Raw genomic sequence first — 13,224 nt, forward strand, 5'->3', positions numbered from 1 at the left:
CCAGTCGCTTAAAGTATTGCCTCACTGCTCCCGATATGGCCACCTGGCCGTCAAGGCTACCACCGCCCTTGCACAGAGTTCTAGGAAGAAGGGCCGACGGAACAAGAAGAGATGGATATCTCCTGTTTCGGAAGTGAAAAAGATGAGGGTTGGGAATGATGGGTATGAGTTGACGGGCTTAAGAGTACTTCCGGTGATGATATGTCCAAAATCAGTGTTTTGAGAACTGAGTCCATTAAGAAATTACAGAGAAATGCTTCCAAACGAGCCAAGTTTGCCATTCGATCGTTTCGATTGAGATTGAGCACCAATTACGAAGGTTTAGTGGATGACTGATTCTGGGGCCAATCGGATCATCGACAAAGAAATATACAGAATCTGTACTCTTCCTTTTCTGTAACTCTCTGTTTTTTATTATTATTATTATTATTTTCTTCACCGGCAAAATATGAGGTTGGAACTTCCACCAACTGAAACCACCATTTCACCATCCAAAACCGTCATTTTCTCTTAGATTTCTAGGCCTATGAAGCTACACATGGCCAAGAGGAAGCTTGAAGCATGTGGGATTGTCGAAATAGATGACTCCTCTTCCGATTCAGGTAAGCTCCTGGGTGCTTGGTGTTCTTCACTGATTCAGCATTTAATTTATAGGGTTAGGGTTCTTGATTTTGCTAGAAGATGAGTGGTATGCTGAGAGGCCAATCAGGTCCCCTCATGTAATTTGTAGAGTTAGGGTTTTTATGGGTTGGATTGTTGAGAGCATGGTCGGCGGGGTAGACTGGAGAGGGTGGTGGCGGGGTTGCAGGGGAGCAAGAGAAGGAGGGCTGGAGGGGGTAGTGGTGGTGGTGGCGACGGCGGAAGAAACAGCAGAAGGAGAAGAAGAAGGAAAGAAAAAAGGAATAAAAAAAATGTATTGAATAAAAACAAGGGCAATATTTTCTTTTACAAAAAAGCTAACTTGCTAACATCATTAATTCATCGTTAAGGGTATTATAGAGAGTTCACCGTGGTAAGGATAATTTTGCCATTATAAAAGAATTAACAGCAATTTAACTGCACAGACCTATCAGAATAGACTAAATTGAAATAAAAAAATAAAGTAAGGATAGTCTGTGATATTACTTACAGGGGCTGTCCGTGAAATTTGCCCTTTAAAATATGATTCACAAGGTTCACTGTACTTACTCAGGCTGTGCTTCAGGATTTATATCAATTCCAAAGAATGGGTGAGCTAGGCTGTATCACCTTCATAACTGAAGGGTTAGTATTTCAAACAGCTGCCCATAAGGCATGTCTTGGGTACGGAGCATCCGAACGGTGCCCACAAGTAGGGGATTAAACCACAATAAAATATGAAATTATGAAGCAAATGATTATAACTATCAAACAGACAGGCTAGAGACAAATAGATGGTCAAAGATGCCTCAAGATTAAAGAAAATGTTAGAACAAAATTGATGACACCTGATTCACACACAACCCGTTAATTATGTATAAAACATTGGAAGATAGATCTTGATTAATACAATACACACTTCTGATGTATTAGTGACATTTAAGGACCAATTAGAACGTAAAACACCCTATGTAATAAGTCATGGAATCTAATAAATTATACAATTTTAATATACAAAGAAGATCATGGAGATAAAAGGAGAAGTAATTAATCATCATAGGAGACATGGAAGTCCGTAGTGCAGCCTAATGCATTAGGATTCTCTGCACCACAGCAATCATAGAATTTGGCAGCATAGGGTGGATCATCAGGTCCAAGTTCGTAATACCTGGGAGAATGCAGGAAGAACTAGTAAGCACTCAGCAGAGGAAGACTTCTTCTCTCCGAAAGAAAATAAATATAGAATTACACCAGCACCATGAAGTTTATATTTGAAAATGCTTTCATTTTCTATGACAATTAAGTGTTCTTCATGGGCTGAACAATCAGTGAAACTGAAGGTTAAGGTATCCACAGAGAAAATCACAGCTGTTGCAACATTTTGGACCTACAAGCAGTAGAATGAAGCCAATTGTTGCACCTTCTCTGAAGAAAGTGGACTGATGGTGGTAACCTCCTCTCCCCCCACCCCAAAAAAAAATAAAAACCCTTGCCTTATTTTTTTGGAAAAAGTACTAAACTGTTCAGCAATAAGAAATTTCAGTGATACTCACTATGATGTTTAATATACATGCAAGGACTTCTCTTTTTTTTCTTTTTTTTTTTAAAGAGAAATTTTATTGAATATATAAAAAGGGCAAACAAGCCTATGACAGATTACTAGCAGAGAAAGCTAAAGCTTAAATAGGAGGGACTCAGTCCTAAACCATATGGGCGAGGGCTTCAAGCCACTCGCTTACCCAATAGAAATGATATACCAAGGCTACGGGAGATCTGCGAGGCGCACCGAGGGGGTCCTTGTCCTATTTGATCGTCGAGGGATCCCAGCATATACTCCGGGCCGATCAAAAGCCACACGAGCCAAAAGAGCCTCCTCCTCTGGTGAAAAGGGAGATGTGGTCTCCTTTTCAACCAGAGGTTTTTCTACTGCCGTGTCCACCCCTTTAACACCAGGCTTAGTCTTCTTTTGACGTCGAGTTCTACCAATAACTGGAGTTGCCATACGACAACCCACACAGCCACCTCGAGGGGCATTCCTACGGCCATCACGATTTTTCCGACCCAGCACCTGAGTCCACCCACCTTGCATCTCCTCTTAATCAACTTGATCATAATCCGGCCCACCCACATCTGACCCAGTTGCACAAGCAGAACCCACATCCATATTTAGGCCCGAATCCACCCCATCCGACCCACCTAGAGAAGATCCCTCCTTATTTGAATATAAAGACTCTTTTCCCAACTCAATCTCCACCTCATCATTATCTTCCAAATTTGAAAACAAAGGAACATTTACACTAGAAGTATTAACCACCACGCCTTTCTCCACTAAATTAGCACCCAAACCGGCATTCACTCTATCTCCTTTCAAAAAACCTCCATTTGATTGGATCTGATTAACCAAATCCCCTTCAATGGGATTCCTTCGCAAACTAGACTCCCCAACCCCAACGTCTCTCCTCTCAAGCCCTCTGCCACCTGCAGATTCCGGTACCCTTGAAAGATCCGACGAGTTCTCCATTCCTTCGGGAATAGCACCATTCAAAACCACAAGTGAAACCCCATCTCCACCACCGCCTATAGCCTTCTCCCCCTCCACTTGAATGTTATTGGAAACCACAACAGCACCAGGAGTAGCACCATATTCGATCCCCAACCCCGAGCCCGACGGCTCTTCCACTGCTTGCACTTCCTTCTCATTCTACCCTTCCTCTGAGTTGCAGGCCGGATTGGCATTTTCCATTAGGGCTCCCCCTAAGGGGGTTGTGCCTTCCACATCGTTCACTGGGGGTTGTGTTGCCCCTGTGCATTGCTCCCCTAACCTTCTTCCTCCTACTCGACCCACCTTGGCAAGTTTTCGACAAATCTGCGCTGTATGCCCTAACTTTCCACAGCCCATGCAAATCATAGGCAGTCGTTCGAACAAGACCTTCTGAAGGAAGCCTGAAGCACCACACCCTATCCAGATTTTTTCAGGCAGTTTAGCGCGAAGGTCTACTTCTACGCAGGCCCTCGCCTCAACCGTTCTGGTGCACCCTGACGTGGCACCATCCACCTTCAATACTTTCCCAACCACCCCTGCAACCGATAGAAAATAGTTACCCTGGTACAAGTTTACCGGCAGATTCGGAAACGAAACCCATACAGGCACTACCGGGGACTCCACCCCTGCTTTAAACATTCTTGTCCACTTAAAGAACCTAAACGGGAATCCCTTGATCATCATGTGATCTCTTTCAGCCAGACTCTCACGTAGTCTGTGTGATTCACAAACTATGTGAGAATATGGGGGGAAATTTTAATGAATGATCAACAAAACAGAAAAGACAACATTGAGAGGCTTCCAATAATCAGAAAAAGAAATGCACAATAATGATCATACCTACTTAGTGGATTAAAGGCATATAATGATCTGTGATAAAAAAAAATGATAATATTCAATCATCAAAAGATACACTGAAGTTCCCATCTGAGTCTTCCCTTCCATGTGCTATCAAGCTCCAAACATCATTTATCTGTCCATTAGTCTACAGAGTAAAGACTGACAGCATATTGGTCAGAATTTCCATGCCACAAATGTACCCATTCTAGTTTCAGGTTTTGAATCAAATCCACAAGTGAAGTCTATTTCCTACTGTAGTAAGATAAAGGCTTCAAAGAGAATAAGAAACTCATACAATATGAGTAGAACTCAAAAACTCCAAGTGTATGAATGGACTCCCAATGTCACACCAACTACATAGTAAAGACCTAGCAACAACATCATGGACAAGTAAGGGCTGAGTTGTGTCAATGCCACTCTCCTTAAGAACGTTGTTGCCCTCTATGGTGCAAAAGGTCCTTGCAACACATCCTCCAAGATGAAACAGCCCTTAGAAGGCCCTATAGTTGATGTGCACTCAAACAACTAGGTCACATTAGAACCCAGTGGTTGTTCTCACCACACATAAAAAATACTTGCAATAAAGAAGAAAAACTCAAAGCATGCAAAGCTAGCAAAAGAGAAGATTTAAGAGAGTAAGAAAACAAAACAAGATTGTAGAAGAAGAGTGAGATCCATGCTCTATTTATAGAAGGGAAGTACCCTTTAGACACATATGTCTGAATGGATACACCTCCCCATAATAAATGATAAAGAGATACATACTATTGCAAAGCCATGTCCTTACGTAGAAGTACACCCCTTGGTATGATTGTCTTTAAACCTCTTTATATACATGTATGTAGAAACCTCTTTATATGTGGAGATGTCTCTAGAAGATGATCTCACATGAGATGTTTCTAGAATATGTCCATATATAGGGGTACATCTCTTTACATCTTGTAATTAAATCAGAAGTAAATACACCAGAAAACCAGAGCCAGAGAAAGAGAGAAGGATAATGGGAGAGTGAGAGGATGGAGGGACTGTCTAATAGAATGGCATATCTACCGCCAGCCAGCCAATGTTATTTATAATAGAATAAGATTACATAATGGAAAAAAAAATGAACTTCTTAGCTAGCTAATCCTAATCAAAATAGAAAATTAAATCTAATTACAATAGGAAAATATAAATTAAGTACTTCGGCAAAAACACCATCCCATGGTATAGAGGTCCATGGACACCCATGGACATCCAACCGATACATAAATATTCTAACACTCCCCCTCAAGCTGGAGTATATATATCTCCCACACCCAGCTTGGAACAACCACCAAAGAGCACAGGTTGAAACAGCGCCTTTGTAAACATATCACCAAATTGATTGCCGGAGTTGACAAACTGAGTTGAAATAACCTTTTGCAAATTGCATTTCTCAGAAAATGACAATCAACCTCAATATGTTTGGTCCGCTCATGAAAGGCTGGATTGCTAGCAATATGAATTGCACCTTGATTATCACAATACATCTTCATCGGTTGAGGAACTAAGAACACCAACTCTTGTAGGAGAGACTTCAACTATATCAACTCAATTGTAGTATGAGCCATAATTCTACACTCAGCTTCTACACTTGACCTAGCACAGTAGTCTAATTCTTACTCTTCTAAGAAACAAAATTACCACCAACAAACGTACAATATCCAGTGGTTGATCTACGATCATTAGCAGCACCAACCCAATCAGCATCAGAGTATCCAACAATATTAGTGTGACCATGACGATGATAAATAAGACCTTTTCCAAGAGCACCCTTAAGATACTTCAGAATATGACAAGCAACATCCTAATGTATATTTTAGGATTCTCCATAAATTGACTGATGACTCCCACAACAAAGGAAATATCTGAACGAATGACAGTTAGATAAATAAGTTTTCAAACTAGTCTTCTGTACAGATTGTCAACTGGCTTATAGCCCAACATACCAATCTCAAAGAAACGATAAAAAAGATATTTCCTCTGAAGCATATTGACACCTTTCTTGTAACAAACAATGTCAATCCCCAAGAAATACTTGAGCACCCCAAGTCCTTCATCTGAAAATTCCAATGGAGATATACTTTAACATCTTCAATGCCAAACGAGTCATTACCTGAAATTATGATATCATCAAAATACACAACTAGGATCATGACCTTGTTCTCCCAATGCCGCACAAACACAGAGGGATCAGAAAAACACTGAGGCAGCGTTTGGTAACAGTCGGAACGATGTTCTTTACCGTTCTTCTGTTCTTTGAGAACAAAATAGGGAAAAGCGTTTGGGTTGCCTGTTCGTTTTTTTGGTCTTTCAGAACAAACCGGAGGGAATCTAGCCAAAAAGAACGTTCTTTACAGACCGTCTCAGACACGGTCTGTAAAGAACAAGAACAATTTAAAGCACAACTATCGGGCAAAATTAAATCGCAAAATCGAGTGAAGAGCTGGGCTAGGCTGGGCATTGCAAGTTTTCGAAGACACACCTATGGGATTTCCTGCAACTCCATCCGCAACGCACCACAGCGGTATGACGGTCTCTCTCTCTCTGGTCGTGTAGCCTAATGAAGAAAAAGAGGAGGAAGGAGAGGAAGAAGAGGAAGGCTCAAAAAGAAAGTCCATGAAACCATACACCACAACCTGAGTTCTCTATCTCACGCTCTGAACCCTAATTTCATCTTTGTTTCACTATTTCTCGTACATTTCCTTCATTTTTTCTGGAAATTTCTCTCACCTTTGCTTTCTCTGCAACACTCTCTCGCTATCCCTCTCTCTCTCTGTCTGTCTCGCTCTCTCTCTCTCTCTCTTGGTTGTCTCTGTTTTGTGAAGTTTTTTGATGGTTTTGAAAAGCCAAGATCTGACATACACGTTACTGTTACTACCTTTTGTCTCAGGAATTCGATCACCATCAATATAATTCAAAGAAATCAGCCGAAAAGATATGGATTTTAGGGATTTCTTAAGCAAAATTGATTTTTAGGTATGGATTTTAGGGATTTTACTGTTGCTATATCGATCTGTAGTTTAGCTACTGTTTTATATGTATTATGATGTCTGATTTTGTATGATATGTGTTGGATTTTTATTTGGGATTTAATGGGAAGAAAGGATAGTGTTCAAAGCATTTTGCTGGTTTCTTAGCACCTTTGGTGGCTCAAATTTGTTTCAGTTTCTAGTTTGTGTGGCTTGTATTGGTTTCCATATTTTTAGGAATCTGAGGTTGATTCCCATGATTTCATTAATATATAGTATCTATTTGTGTATTCTTATGAAAATTGAATTCTCATGTGTGACTGCATTCTAAGTTTGAATTGGTTTGAACGTTATATCCTGTATCAGAATAAAATTTCTGAACTTGCAAGCTCCAATTATTTTGAAGTATTTGTCATCAAGAGAAACAAAAAGGGGAAACAGTAGCACATCAGGGAAATCAGGGTCCCTTACACTCTCCATTACCTGATTAGGGATTTTGTTTGCAGAATTAATGTCCTTGTATTCTCAATATACTTCTTTGTTAGAAAAGCTGGGCATGAGACCACAACCATCCACTGCCTCAAGCTTAAGATCTTTTTTTGTTTGCATCATTATCTACCATCAATTCCATCATATGATATTTTTTTTTGTAAAACATAAGCACATTAGAAGGCATTTTTAATTCAACTGGATAAAAGGAGGCATTTGAGTCAGGTTCACAGCCTGCATTCGAAAAGCATTGGCGAAACCTTTTAAAATGGACTCCGGACTCCGAAAATCTGTTTGTTAAAGTTAGAAGTGGCATAATACTTATGAGTCAACAGCTGCTATGGGCTGAATTGCAGAAAAGAATGTGTAGCCACCCCTTACTAATAGGGATAAGGCTTATTTTAGTACAGATTAAGGTTTTATGTTTTCTTTTTCGTTTTTTGGTACTGAGTTCAGTTTCAGTATGGTATTGCTTTCAGCTTCAAGGCATGACAGTGGTCATATATATGTTTGCACCAGCATATGTAATGTGGTGAACCTGGCAACTTTTATCTGTCGCAAGAAGATCAGTTGGGTGAATAAAATGTCTATTGTGAAGTCCATTTTACCATTTATTGTAGTTCTTAGTCTAGGATTTAAGATCGGTGGCTGGACCTTTGTCACCAGTTTATCTTCATTTGCCTTCATAGTTCTTACTTTCTATTAATTGGCTGATCCATAACGATATCTAATGATGCCAATCCATCCAATCCATGCCCATGCATTCCAACTGGATGAAATGGGTTGAAATGAAGATCTTAAATGGTGTTACAGTGTTGTATCTGTATTTTTGAATGTCATAGTTCTTTTATATAGGTTGTTTGGATCCAGCAACCTAAGATAAGTCATCTTTTGTTTGATGCCTCTACTAAAATTCTGTGATGTCATTGTGAGGGATTTTTAAAAGTTCATTTTCAAAATGGAAAAAATTGTTTGGGTAATCTACTTCAGGTGGATTTTGGTTGATGCTTGTATCATCCATCTGTGTTAATGTTTGTTGATCTCTCTCTCTCTGCAAAATTTGGTCTCCATGCTTTTGCACCTTGGGCATGGAATGATCTTCTCTGGCCTTCTCTCCATTGTGTCCCCTGTCTTTAGAACTCTCCTCTCTTGCTTGTCTCCCCTGCAGTGGAATTGTTGTGCCAAAAAGCTTGAACCATTGTGCATCTTGGCTAATATTGTCTGTGTCTGCCATCCTAGACCGATTTGATCAAAGGAAAGAGAGAGTGAGAGAAGAGACCGATTTGATGTATTTCTGTTTTAGACCTTTGCTCATTGCATTCCTCATGTAGAGATTCATGCGACTGTGACTATTTTTGCTGTATTTCTGTTTTGGATCTCTACTTGATGGGTCTTTTAGCTCAAATTGGTAGAGCACTTGGAACATGAGCATATTCCAAGGGGATGGTAGTTCGAATCCACCAAGGCCCTTTTTATTTAACTGTTCACAGCATACTCAGTTATGGCACTAATCCACACAAGAACCCAATTTTAATGGCATTTTTTAAATTTGACATATTTTTATAATTACTTTGGTTATGTTAATGAGATATTTTAATTTTATGCTAAGGTTGGTAAGAGAGAAAAGGGTTTTACAAGTATTTTTTGGTATAATTTAGAAGGAAATGGCATTATTGTAGTTAATATCAAATAGGGAAGACCAGAGTATACCAAACACCATTTTCGTTCTGAACGGCGTTCTTGAGACCGTTACTAAATGCTCATTTTTGGTCTCAGAATGCCGTTCCAGACCAAAAACGCCAAAGAACATTCCTAGTCAAGAATGGGCGTTCTTTGTTCAAACCGTTACCAAACGCAGCCTAAGTGAACCCATTATTGCCAATAACTTAACTTATTGAACCAAACACTTGGAGACTGTTTCAATCCATATATAGCCTTACAAAGACGGTATACCTTAGATGCATTCTCCCCCTGAGCAACATACCCCGGAGGTTGCTCCATATAAACCTCTTCATCAAGATTACCATAAAGAATGCATTTTTTTTAATATCTAGCTGAAACAAAGGCCAATCAAGATTCACTACCAAGGAGATAAGAACGCAGACTGGATTAAGGTGTGCCACTAGAGTGAGGGTCTCAAAAATAATTGACACCATATATCTAAGTAAATCCTTTTGCAACTAATCGTGCTTTGAGGCACTCATCTGAACCATCAAGTAGATATTTAACTGTGTACACCCAACGATACCATATAAGCTCCTTCCAATGACCGCCACGACCACGGCCTCCCAATGAGCCACACCCTCTCCAGAGAAATTAGAGCCGCGGCCATGGCCAGCAACAAATGCAGATCTTTTGCAGAGGCATCATGGAAGAAAGGTGTAACAGTAGGCTGAAGTCATGCAAAAGATTCATTAAATGAAGGTACCTTTTCTCTAGCAAGTAATTGGCTCTTAACAAACAAGTAATCTGAATTTACGCTGGCCATAAGCTTGGCCACATGAAATTCTTTATGTTGAAGCTTCAGCTGTTCCAGATTAGTGGTGAGGCGCTGATGAATGTTGAGTTCCTTCGTCATACCTGTAAAGTTGTAGGCAAGTTTTCCACTCTTTCCTCTTACGCTTCATATTGATCTTGAAGTCACCAAGTTGTAGGCAATTTTTCCAATAAGGAACCCAACACTAAATCCTCGGGCAACACCATGCTTCCTTTTCCAACTAGGAAACCAAGGAAACCAAGACTTGAAACTTGTCAATTTGAGTAGAAATGTTTGTATCATCCTTCATGACAAAGTCTAGGACATTGGCCATAACATACTTCTTGCTATTGGCATCATCCAATGCATATTTCTTCTCAAGTGCAACTCATATGGTATTAGCATATGTATATTGGCATACACGTTGTACAATTCGTTTGACAACGAATTCAGAATTTGATTCTTAAATTGGTAGTAACGCCCCTCTTTGCCTTGAGAGTTGAGAGGAGGACCATCACTCTCTTCCAATAACGGTTTTGTCAATGCAACACTGACAATTGCCCCAAAGCAAATGTGATCATTTGCTTCCACCGTTTATATTTGGAACCATTAAATGGCTCTATCTGGTCAAAATCTGGGACTATTCTCAAATTCTCCAATGGTAGTAAACTTGTCACACTTGATGTGCCTTGAGTCTCCATCTTAAACAACAACGTTCTAGAGTTCTACTCATATTGTAAAAGTTTTTTATTCTCTTTGAAACCTTTATTTTACTACACCTATAAAGATGCCACTCCAGATGCATCCCAACGAATAATCAATACAGCCACCAGGAAAAAACTTTACATCCCAAAACATGTTCCCTTGTTTGGTTTATCCCTAACTGATTAACAGTACAGCTTTATGTTTATCTGTGTAACTTTAATCCAGGATGACATTTTCTGCTTCGGTTTATGGTGGAAGGCTAAAATGTATTGCATAGCATATGGAATATGTCTACACAGCTCTACAAGTGATCTTCAAGTCTAAAACTTCCTTGTAGTTTTGAATTATATGTTATATGGTTCCAAATTAATTAATGCACTAGTTCACTAATAGGTAATAACAGAATTAAAATTACTTGAATGTATATTAACTAAAATTTAATGCAGTACAACCACATCCCTCATTCCAGATGATCTGATTTCGTCTCACAGAAATGGAAACAAATTAAATTTTTTACTATTTTGGTATTAATACCCACATAGTTTTCTGTTGTTTCCATCACAGAAACCATCATTTATGTCTTAACTCCTTCTAACCAACCACCAAGACTAAGCATCATAATATCTGAGCTTTAAGCAATATACGCGCATGGAATGCTTTCCCTCCCATGCTCCAAGGTTCAACCAGGATACATGACCTCGGAAACCTTTCTCCAACCAATAGTTCAACCTGGATGCATGAAAACCTTTCCCCTACCAAGATGTATTTTGCTAGACCAACTTACAATTTATAAATAATTGTGTCAAGAATTACTAACAATCCCAATCATAAGATTTTCTCATGTATCTAACACCTAGTTCTCATACTGCTGCTAATGCAAACAAAAAATGAATGTCAGTTCACTTTTGTTTAGTGGATCGGTTAGAGCTTGAAAATATAAAGCACAACATAAAACCCAAACTTACTCAAACCGGTAAGTAAGGAACTTGGCCAGCTCAACAAGGAATATGAGTATATGACTAGTAAGGTCCTAGAAGGTTTAGTCACTGCATATCAAAAATAAACAAGAAAAAAACAAAAGCATCAACTTATCCATTAATATTTCAATTAACCAGATCATTCCAAGCAGTTCTATAAACTTGTTTACCATGGAACTCAACCAGTTTAATACTCAAACAGGAATCAGCCAACCCAAGTACATAACAAGTCAAGAGATAAAGAGTTCAAGAACATATCCAGAAACATTGTCACATTTGTAAACTCCCCTAATCTTGTAGTAAAATTTGCTCATCTATGTTAATAAAAATACACTGGTCCCCCTATACTTTTCATTGAGTAAAAGAATTATACTAGACAAAGGAAGAACTTTTCTACTTAATTTGAAGTCACCAGCACAACCCATTTCTATTTAATTTGGGGTCACCAGCACAACCCAACCAGATCAAGTCACCCATAACCGTAGGCAGGCAAGGGTTTCAACTATTGACTCCGACTATTGAGATTTATGTTATTAGGTGTAGTCAGATATCATCTTTTAACAGTCTCAAAACACTTCTTGAAACCCCCCTCCCCCCCCCCTCATGTCCGTGAGTCTGAGACCTGATATTCATGCATACAGAGTATAGACTACAATTACCGAATTAAAGATCTATAAACCAACAAAATTAAACATGTGAAGACACCTCAGTTTCCTGCATATCAAACTTAACAAAGCATACAGAATGCCCGGAACATCTGGGTAATAGTGGAAGAATCGAGAAAGAGGGACAATGCATGCAAACAAATAATCAAATCAAATCATTACAAAAAATTTAAGCAGGGATTTTCATTTCAGACCCATCAATTAATATATCCATAAAATGTGAAAGAATTGGATAATGTTGGTACCTTTTCTGATCGTCATGTCTTCGACAAACAAAGAATGAAGGATGAAACCTGCAAGAAAGAGAATTGTTGGAGAAAGGTTCATATGTTTGTTTGCATCGCTTGCATACCCTCTCGATCACCTTCTTCTGCTCTCCTCCTAGTCCTTTCTCGCCGTTTTCCATGGATTCTCCTTCTTTCACCTTCGAGAATCGAGACCGCAACCTTCTGAATTCTGATCACCAAAACAAAATCATTGGGTTTTTGTTGAATTACAATTTTTTGTTTTGTTTTTTACGATAAAGATATTCACAATCTGATTGCCTTAAAATTTCAAAATTACCTTTTAGTCCTCTGTTTCGTCAACTTTTTTTTTTTTATCAGCCCCGGTTTCCTTACCTAAATGGATAATCGAAAATCCGAATTCGATCCGCATCTATATCCGTTTAGGGGTATCCGTATTCGATTAGAGATATCCGGAAAAAAATCCGAATGCTCCGATAAAAATCCAAGTCTGGATACTTAATTATAAAAAATTAAGTAAATAATGATCTTGAGGGTTTTTTAAGATTCAGCAGGTTCTAGAATATGAGGAGAAGAGAATCATGATCTAAAACCATGGATTGAGACTGAATTGTATCCACTAGGGGGAGGAAGGTTCGGGTTACACAAGGCAGAGGTGTAAACGGATGGTCGAA

The 13,224-nt window shown here is 39.1% G+C and overlaps 1 protein-coding gene across 1 annotated transcript; it reads right to left on the reverse strand.

The window, feature by feature from the left end:
- Positions 1-1,448: 1,448 nt before the first annotated feature.
- On the reverse strand, positions 1,449-12,775 carry LOC122663847. The gene is made up of 2 exons (XM_043859495.1): positions 12,551-12,775; positions 1,449-1,786 (listed from the first exon to the last, which is right to left on the reverse strand). The coding sequence occupies exons 1-2, from the start codon at positions 12,709-12,711 to the stop codon at positions 1,666-1,668; spliced, it is 282 nt and encodes a 93-aa protein (XP_043715430.1). The 5' UTR covers positions 12,712-12,775; the 3' UTR covers positions 1,449-1,665.
- Positions 12,776-13,224: the final 449 nt, after the last annotated feature.

This window comes from Telopea speciosissima, chromosome 6, assembly GCF_018873765.1.
Source record: "Telopea speciosissima isolate NSW1024214 ecotype Mountain lineage chromosome 6, Tspe_v1, whole genome shotgun sequence".
Lineage (NCBI taxonomy): Eukaryota > Viridiplantae > Streptophyta > Magnoliopsida > Proteales > Proteaceae > Telopea > Telopea speciosissima.

What these genes read in the sequence shown, in the direction of transcription:
- LOC122663847 (XM_043859495.1), bottom strand. Translation starts at nt 12,711, where the DNA reads ATGGAAAACGGCGAGAAAGGACTAGGAGGAGAGCAGAAGAAGGTGATC. An exon ending in AGACATGACGATCAGAAAAG is followed by an intron (nt 1,787 to 12,550) that starts GTACCAACATTA and finishes GCATTCTCCCAG; the next exon opens with GTATTACGAACTTGGACCTG.